The following is a 10461-nucleotide window of genomic DNA, read 5'->3' on the forward strand; positions in this document are numbered from 1 at the left end:
GGCTTCCTTGGTTGGTGTCTTTGCAGTTTGGTTTACTATGGGCTTCTTTTCATTTTCATTAATAGGAGTGGTTTCTGCATTATTCTTCTCAATATCTTTATCCGCAATTTTTTGCTCGATGACCAACTCAACTTTACTGAAATCAACTTCACAGGCTTTGAACAAGGGTGCACTCACTTTCTTCAGCATCACAGGAACATTACGGTTCACTATTTCTTTTTCTTTGTCAGCTTCACCTTTCTTGTGAGAATTTAATGCCTCATACTCCAAACCAATAGCTATGTCAGCACATGGTTTATTTTTCTCATGATATTGTCCAATCAACTGAGATGCATTCTTGTATGATTTGAGCTTCAAATCATTCTTCTCCAACTTTTCTCTCAACACTGCCTCCACTTCACTAGCACACTTAAACATGTTTTTGAGATATTTATTTTCTTGCTTGACTATCTCAAGACCAACAAGCTGCAGTTCTAGCTCTTGTTTTTCAGTATCAAGCTTCTTATTTATTTTTGACATTCTACTCATTTCCTTTGTAGCTACAATCATGCTTGTTTGTATATGAAACATCTATACACTCATTTTCTCAACAGTTTCTTAATATTGGATTGTATTTAAATCAATTGTGGTTATAGTTGGTACCTCTGATTTGGATGCAGCTAATTCTCCTTGCTCTAGAGCCATGAAAGCATAATTTCCAAATTCTTCACTGTCCTCCTCTTCATCTGTATCATCCCAACTCTTGCCTTTTGTAATGCAAGCCTTTCCCTATTGTTTTCTCAAGAGAGTTTCATACTTTGCTTCCAATTCTAAATAAGCTTTGTATTTCTTCACCTTATTTGTATTTCTATACTCGGTAGCAAAGTATGCCTTTTGCTATTGCGTTGAACTATATTTTTCCTTTCCAATTGCTATTGTTGTTGGATGTCTCTCCCTTGTTCTTGAAAAACTTTGGTTTCTTAACCCTTGTGTTAGAGAATTTTCTTGCAAGGTAAACCATTGACTAGTCCATCTCATCCAGTTCATCAAGGGTATAGAATTCATCCTCTTTTATTTCTAGTATTACTTGATTCCTTGGTTCCTTATTCTTCTGCTTAACAATTTGAACAACTGGAGTTTGAGCTTCTAGTCACTACGCCATAGATGGGCTAATAAGACACTCATTTTACGTCACCTTAGGCCCGTTTTATGTTGCAATAGGCCTATTGTAACGCCAAATAACCATTTAATCCGCAAATGTTACCATTGCTATCTAATGTAATGTTTTGATTATCAACCGTAACACAAATAAAAACATTACCTTAGGGAGATAGGATAACACTAGATAAATCAAACGTAACGGTAATTCAGTGTTACCTTAGCATTTGAAAAAATCATGTGGGACCCACCTGACTGGATTGCCACGTAGGCAGCCACGTCATATAGAGGGACCCACTGACACGTGGCGAGCAATGCCACATGGACTGCCACGTGGACTGCCACATAGATTGGCTAATCAGTGGTACCCACTGCCATGTGAGACCCACATGTGGGCCCACTTTTATTACTGACGTAACAGTAAACAAATCTAATGTAACACTGTATTTTGGCAAAAGAAACACAAATTTAGATTTTGTAACAGTGATAAATATAGCTATTGTAACACTAATAGATAACATTTTGAAATGTAGTTTTGATAAACACATTACTGCCATTAACAAAATAACAATTCAACTATACCAAAACATATTTCCCCAACAAACTAGTCTTACAGCATTCAGAACACCAACTCCGCCAATATAATAACCACTTCGCCAAAATTATAGTACGATTCACTACATCATTCCACCAAAATCATACTAACAAGAACACCAAACAATCCCCAAATTCCAACTCTAACCAAACCAAATAAACACCATCCACCACCAATTACAGTGAGTACCAAAAGTTATAAACCAATAATTCAAAAGTCTAAATAACATAACTGTCCATACTATTAACTCAAGCTAATGCTTGTAAAGAGAAATATCTAAGAAGAAGTCCGGGCAGTCTTGGAAGTCCCAGCAGTCCCGATAGTCATTGGTGTACCATTTTCATCATCCTCGCTTGAAATATTAGCATCAACTTCTCCAATGTCCAGATTCAAGCCTGGATTAGCTGCTGCGATCTTTTTGAGAATAACTGACAAGTTATCCTGCACTTTCTTGGAAACCTTTTCTTCCAGTTCAGCCTCAAGTTCTCCCCTGATCTTTGCAGTCAAATCTTCCAAATAAGTGTCTGCAGGAGCCGAATCTGATTCCATCGCTTTCTTGTTCTTTCTCTACAAGAAAAATGTTGTTAAATATTAATCAATTTTACCATAGAATTGTGCTACACAACTACACAACTACTAACAAGGTTTGCATTAAGGTGGCCTATACTAATACTTAACAGCCTTTTATTTCCGCTAAGTCTCTTATGTTATTTGTTTTACCAAATAAATTAAACCAACAAAACATACTTGGCAAAGCATTTTTTATCTCTTAATTTTAAAGAAATAGACAAATTGAACTACCATGCAGCATTTAACCTCCATAAAAAAAGTAAAGTCCTTACGTTTCTTTTTTGCGGAGCAGCCGTAGTCTTGTATGTTCGGCCATCTTGTTCATGAGATTCCAAATAAATTTCAGCTTGTGATGGCGAGGCGAGATTAGGATCAGTCTTTTTCTATTATAGAGCACAAAAGAAAAAGACAAGGTTATCTAGCTCAAAGTTACCACATAACTATTGATTTACTTAAGAAAAATTGTACATCAACTATTTAAAAAATGCCTAAGCACTAACATTCAATCAAAGGATTTATGAACAAACAACTAGGTAGTCATTACTATTTAGTAGACACAATCCAAGTGTGTACGGGAAGTCAATGAAGGCAATATTAATGCGGTTCTGAAATTGAATATCTAAATTCAAGCAAATACCAGCAAAAAATAGACATGCATCTGATTTCTGAAGAATTAAAGCACAAAAATGTTTGATGGCACTTGACATGAACAACTAAATTATTGTAGTCTGCGAGCTCTATTTTATTAGTTTTTTCGGGTTGTTCACAGTGAATTATTTAAAGTTATATAAATGCGGATTGGTTTGTAATAATCTGAATATCATAACTAATCAGACAACTAAATAATTGCTAGTTATAATGATGATATCGACAAGGACATATACATTATTTAAAAAAGGGGGGGTTCTAACATGTCCCATTTTAAAATTGGATTTAAGAACATGTCCACATCTAATTAAATTATAAATTTATCCTATAATCAAAATTTAATCCAATTTAACTTAACCATGGGGCCGTAATTATAATATCAAAATAAAAGGGGAAATATTCATAAATGTACTAGTTAATTTAGGAATCATACCAACTTCTCTCCAACTTCTGCACTACTGTTGGCACCCTGATTGTGTGGGTCAGTTATCGAAGCGCGGATTACTTTGTTATCATGTGCTAATTCCTATTAAAAAAAATTGCACAATCCAGTTTGAGAATCTTTAAAATCATTAAAATCATATTAAAAAGAAGCACGAAGGCACCTTCACCGACTCATCTCCCCAATACTTTATCAGCAATTTAAAATCCTCGAGCGGAATCTCCTTGGGCCTATGTTCAAGCCTTTCATCATCAGTGGCATGATGTGTGTAATGCTTTGCCTTCATCCGAGACTTGTAAGTCCTCCAGCATCTATTAATTGTCTCATAAACCCAGGACTGAGCTTCATTCGGAATAATATAATGGTCCTAATATATAATAAACTCAAGATCAATAAAATGAAGGGGTTAATTGAAAAATAAATGAAACTGAGGTTTAGGTAATAGAATTTACCCGAGTATAGTCCCACATTTTCTTCTTCAATTGTTCAGGAACCAGGCGCCAGTTGACATAAGTAAGAGAGACATTGTCCTTTGCAACTGTTCCGAGAAAATTACTCAGCTCTCTCGTAACTTTTCCGTCTCTTGAAACAGGTACATTTTGTTTGTTCAAAAAAATCACCGGTCTTTCATCACGTGTCCTTGCGTGAACAGTTAGCAGTTTTGTCCTTCCTCTCCATTTTTTGGGCTTTGGTACTTCATAGTACATGCACACACAAAAAAAGGTGACTGCGAATTTAATAATTAATTAAATTCTTACTGCCTCTCCATCAATAAATAATTAGTGTGCATAATTCATGCGTAGTTATATTTAGAAAGTAAAAGTACCTGCTTCAGTTTCTTCCTCAACAACATTTTCCGAATTAGAAGCGTGCACATTCTCGGTTGTTGGCGGAAGAATGCCCTGCTTTTGACGTTCCCGCATTGCTAAATAAGCAGATACAGACCCACGTGATTCTAAATTGCTCGCGGATTTTAAGATTTTACTACATGTTGGTTTCAGGAGCTTAGATTTACTGTTCATTTCCTTGTCAGATGTTTTACCAGCTTGCGATGGTTCATTCTCTGTTGCAGCGGTGACATTAGCTCGCGAACGAGTTCTTGGTCCAAGGGGGACATGGTTCTTTTTCTTCCCATTCTTCGTTCTCTACAATTATTAGGATTGCAAATATAATGTGAGGCCAAAGCAATAAAGAGTATAAAATAAAAACAAAATATATAGGAAACTTGATATAGTGATAAACAAAATATCAGGTCTTAAACTAATAAAAAACACAATTTACACTCTTAAGAAACAAGGAAGGAAGGCCAAAGTAATGAAGAATGTAAAAGAAATCCATACCTCAGATGAATCATCACTATCATGTTCGTCCTCACTTTCCGGATTATAATCATCATCATCCGGAGAGGCTTTGTCTTTTTCTTTGGATTTCTCAATAACTGTTGCTGATCGAGCTCTCAAATCAATCACTAATTTTTTGATCCCAAGTTCTTCCAACCTTCTATCATTTTCCTTCATTCGATTAAGTCTTTCTTGCTCACATGCTGGTAGCGGTGGGGGGGGGCACCTGCAATAATTATAAATCAGCACTGTTATTAGTGTAGCTCAACTATGCATTGTACTTTCTTTCTAAAAATTTGGAAGGAGTGTTTAAGTGAATATTACAAGTGTTACAGTCCTGGTTAGAAGAAAAAAAAGAGGAACACTGACAAGGATACCTCGATGTCAGGTATAGCAAGTTCAAGGGGACATCTTACTTGGCGTGCATCACCTTGTAGCTGATCTTTCATTTTCTCATTATTTTGCAAAGTACGGGGTCTTTTTCTTTTGATTTCGGTCAATGGTGGTGGGGGCAACTACAATAATTTATGAAGACAAGGTCAGTGATTAAATTGACATAACACAACAATAATCATTATAACTTATGTTTTTAAGAAGGAAAATTAAAAAAATACCTCTTTATCCAGAATAATATCATCTTGTAACTGCAGTTTCCTTCTAGCAGACCCTTTATCGTTTCCTTGCCCAGCAGTTGCATCTTGCTGAGTAGGCAACAGAGCTGGCGATGATCGTAACGCATACCTCCGACTGGGCTCAGGTGTCTTCTTAACAATCTTCCTTGGGTTCTGCTTCTGCTGGAGTTCATGTGTGGTAATATATTTCCGCTTTTGTATTTTCTTCGGTGAAACTGTATTTATGCAAGAAAAAAATCCAAGTCAAAGAATTATCTTCAACTAATATGGACATCCAAGTCCCATTATGTATATATAAAGAGATACAGAAATAGATAGAGATGTGTACTTAATGGGGACCTAATTATTTATCAGCAATAGGCATACCTTCAAACAGGCTTTTCCTCGGCCTGACAATCACGTGTGGCTGCATCTGACACAACGGCTCAATTACAGGGTCAACAACTGTGTCTACATAAAGCTTGACCTCTTCGCCATCGTTGCACTTTTCTATCTCTTGAATGATGTCCAGGTCAGTCCTCAGCAGCTTCCAACCACCATGTTTTCCTTCTTTTGCATAGACTCCTCCGATTTCATTGAGTTTGAGGAGATCCTTCACCTCCTCCATCAGATCATTATAAGCCCACATATCAGCATCTACATTATAAATAGTCAAGCAATCTCCACCAGAGTAACTTGTCCTCTGAAACTCCCCACCGTGGTACAATCCAATATTAACGTGTTTTTCTGCCATCCTGCACAGAGTTCAAAGAGATGTCAATGGCTGACCATTAAACAAAAATATTTCAAATGTATCTTTTCCAAATCCTAGTATGCCATAAACACATATCTCGAACTAATTGGTAAACACATATTAGATCAAATAATAAACAACAAAATATTCATGAATTGGCACTCGATACAAATGCAACAAACACAATTTCGATCACAAAAAGTTATTAAGCATCTACTTCATATCCTATATTTGTTTTTATTACACGTGTAGGATATTTGCAGCTAACATACAAAATTATAAAAATAAGAAAAATAGTTATCATATGCATCTACTGAATCAACTAAATTACAGTAAGGAGATTTAATCCCAACACTACGAAATATAACTAGGGCATGCTGAACTTACCAAGACAATAAATATAAACTACAAAGCAGACAACGACGACAAAAAATTTAAACTACAAAGATGGATTTCATTGAAGAATTCATGGAAGAAATAAATTAAGATATTCAATTACATCTAAATAGTCCAAACACAGAGAAAATACAAAATAAAGTTCACTGCTGTGATTAATTTTAAACTTATAAATGTTTAGCAGTTTGGTTGCTTCATTTATCGGGAATGGGAACTCTTGTTGTAGGGATATCATCTCTGCACCAACTCATTTCATCAACATGAGTTTGAAGTCCACAAACAAATTCAGTCTCACGGAGATCAGTATCGTTGACATCTTCATGTGCATCCACGTTTCCATTATCACACCACTCCCTCGGTAGTTTCTTAATTACGTAATGTACATTCTTTTCGATTGGGTCTTCCACATAAAAAACTTGTTGCACTTGTTTGGCCAGGACATGAGGATCAGATTTATGGCATAACCTATTGAAATTTACTCGAATGTGACCGTGTGGATCTTTTTGTTGTTGGTACCAACGACACTTAAATAGGACAACTGTAAATAATCCCCAGTAATCAAGTTCTATGATATCTTCTATCGATCCGTAGTAGCTGACATCCCCAACTATAGGGTTCTCGTCTCTAGAACTAGAGAAACTAGTTGTTTGTGCAGTCAAATATACACCACTGTTTTGTGTTGTGCATCGAGAATCTCTATCACTTGTGTGGAATCGATAGCCATTAACAACATAACCAGTAAACCTTCTAGCTGTTCGATTAGGCCCCAACGCAAACACCCCCAAGTCAGATGAAACCTCCACCATTTTCCCAACCTCTTCTCGTAACCAGTCCCAGAATTCTGCCGTGTGTCTTCGTGCCCTCTTGTATCTGTTCGTATTTTCATGGCTGTCCACCAAGGCTTGATGTTCCCTAAAATTATACTAAGTTAAAACAGTGCAGAAAAGAAAAAGTTCTTGAATTATGAATTAAAATTATTTACGTTAGAGCTTATTAAACTTACTCGAGGAGCCTCTCTACTTCTTTGTTACCAGTATTGAACAAAACATAGCGATGACTTGCCTTCCAATCAACATCTTCCAAATGAATAATAGTTCCATCTGTATTCCTTCTCGTTCCGATATGATATTCAGCTTGTGTTGGCCCTCTTTCGAAAACTGTTGAGCACATTTTGTTTTTTGTTGTTTCATCAGCAGCCAAAAATCTTGAACAAAATGTTACACATTCTTCAGCTATGTAACCTTCTGCAATAGAACCTTCCGGCTTACTTCTATTACGAACGTATGATTTCAATTTTGCAAGATAACGCTCTATTGGGAACATGTTTCGAAGGTGCTGAGGTCCCCCAAGTCTAACTTCTCTAGTTAGATGAACAAGCAAGTGCACCATTATGTCGAAGAAAGCTGATGGAAAAATCATCTCAAATTGGCAAAGTACCTCGACGATTTCAGTTTCCAACTTCTCAAGCTCCTCCAAATCGATAACCTTGCTCCATAGAGCTCTAAGGCAGGCACTCAATTTCATCAAAGGTACAGCAACCTCAGCCTTTGTAGTTTTTTTGATGGCAAACTGCAACAAGTAGTGCAGTATGAAATGAGCATCATGGCTCTTATACCCCACTACTTTCCTCTCCTTTGTGTGCACATATCGCCCTATGTTGGAGGCACAACCGTACGGCAGTTTAGTGTTTTCCAACACTGAACAAAAGATCTCCTTCTCTTTGTTCGACAAGTCAAAGATTGCTGCTCGTATTTCATGGTGTGCTCCATCTTCTGATAGAACAGGATGGAGGGGTTTTCTAATTCCCATTTCTTGTAAATCTTTACGAGCGGCAACATGATCTTTTGTCTTGCCACTTATATTGAGTAAAGTGCCCAATATGTTATCGCAAACATTTTTTTCTATGTGCATGGCGTCAAGGTTATGTCGAAGTGGATTATGCTTCCAATAAGGTAAATCAAAAAAAATTGACTTCTTTTTAAAAGGGCCCTCAGTTTTACTCTTTGCCTTTTTATTCTGCAGGCCGAATTGGTTTACATACCCAGACAACAACTCCTCAATGTCAGTTCCCGTTAAAACTGAAGGACACTGCCCCATTTCAATTACGCCATTAAACCTTTTAGTATCCATTCTCCACTTGTGTGCAGAAGGAAGAAACTTTCGGTGGTTCATATAGCACATTTTCTTGCTATGCTTCAAATAAAGTGATGAAGTTTCATAATGGCAGACAGGACACCCTAGTTTGCCTTTTGTGCTCCAGCCGGACAACATAGCATATCCCGGGAAATCGCTAATAGTCCATAGCACTCTAGCACGTAAATTAAAATCTTCATCAGCCAAGGCATCATAAGTATTAACGCCTGACCTCCCATAATTCTTTTAACTCGGCAATTAAAGGTTGCATGAACACATCAATACTATTCTTTGGTGAATCTGGACCAGATATTAGTGTCGAAAGAATTAGATTTTCTTGTTTCATGCATAGCCAAGGTGGGAGGTTGTAATTGACCAATACAATTGGCCAGGTACTGTGACTTAGGTTCATTGAACGATAGGGGTTGAATCCATCTGAGGCTACTCCTAAACTAACATTCCGATTTTCTAATGAAAAATCAGGATAGTCAGCATCTATCGTCTTCCAAGCCTCTGTATCAGCCGGATGTCTTACTTTTCCATCCTGTTGACGTCCCATATCGTGCCATTTCATTAGTTTCGAATATTCCTTGCACATGTATAGCCTCTGCAATCTCGGCTTTAGAGGGAAGTACCTCATCACATTAGCTGGCACTTTGTGTACAACCTGCCCCGGATCACTAGCATCATTCCTTTTTTTTTCCGGTAACACCCACCTAGAAACACCACAATTGTCGCATTTTTCTTTGTCTTTATTTTCGCCCCAGTACAACATGCAATTATTTCGGCATGCATGTATTTTTTCATAATGTAAGCCTAAATCCTTGATCATATTTTTTGCAGCATTCAAAGACAAAGGTATTTGGGCATCAGGAAAGGCGTCTCTTATTAACTCCAGCAATTCCCCAAAGGCAGACTCGGAAATTCCATGAGCACACTTTAAATGATAAAGTTTGATCAGGAAACTTAACCGAGAGAATTTAGTTGATCCGGGGTATAGTGGTTGTTTACCCTCCCTAACATGGCCATAAAACTTTCTAGCCTCTGCATTTGTTAGACTTTCATAGTCATTTTCTAAATCTCGAAACTTTTTACCCGTACAATTGAACATTTCACCTAAATTATCTTCGAAATCAATCCCCGTCCCCGAATCCATCAAGTCAGTACTACCGTCTATTTTGGTATGTGATACCTCGCAAATCCATTTCATATGTAATGGAGAAGGGCCACTACATATGAGATGATCATAGATAACTGTTTGAGTGTGCCAATAACGGTTGACACATACTTTGCAGGGGCACTTCATTTCTTCTCCTTTAGCATGAATTGGAAATGAATTTTCCATAAATGCCTTTATCCCTCGTACATATTCTTTACTAGATTTTGGAAATCCTATCCAGCTACTATAATCATCTTCCATAAGTACACTGTATAATATAGCCTGCGAAGTTAAAAGATTATAAGTGTACCTAAAAAAGCCCGTGTAATCCTCTATGTGCACTATACTACAGTGATACTAGATAAACTAATAATTTCCTACATCTCATTCCCCATTTTTATCCATGCTTTGATTTTTATTAAAATTTTTACTTCAATTTACAACTGTAACTTTTGAATAGCACACAGGGAATAAATGTTAGAATGTAAAAGATCAATAGTCAAAGACTTGTATAGCACATAAAATCAGTTTGAGATTAGATTAATGTCTTAAATATTCGAATAATATATATTTATTTAATTGTACAAGGAACTAAGGAAGGCCTAGTACTGCTAAGAGACGATAAAAACAAGACACAGTAACCAAATGGCAAACAGAGTTAAGCCTTGCATTTGGA

At 36.7% G+C, this 10461-nt stretch overlaps 1 protein-coding gene across 1 annotated transcript; it reads right to left on the reverse strand.

Annotated features, from left to right (window-relative positions):
- Window positions 1-8846: 8846 nt before the first annotated feature.
- Window positions 8847-10046, reverse strand: LOC141717924 (uncharacterized). Its single transcript, XM_074520179.1, has one exon. The coding sequence runs from the start codon at window positions 10044-10046 to the stop codon at window positions 8847-8849; it is 1200 nt and encodes a 399-aa protein (XP_074376280.1).
- Between the last annotated feature and the right edge of the window lie 415 nt (window positions 10047-10461).

Source organism: Apium graveolens, chromosome 1, assembly GCF_009905375.1.
Source record: "Apium graveolens cultivar Ventura chromosome 1, ASM990537v1, whole genome shotgun sequence".
In the NCBI taxonomy this organism is placed as follows: Eukaryota; Viridiplantae; Streptophyta; class Magnoliopsida; order Apiales; family Apiaceae; genus Apium; species Apium graveolens.

Bases quoted from the DNA above. Each gene is read 5' to 3' on its own strand.
- LOC141717924 (XM_074520179.1), bottom strand. From the start codon at position 10,046: ATGGAAGATGATTATAGTAGCTGGATAGGATTTCCAAAATCTAGTAAA.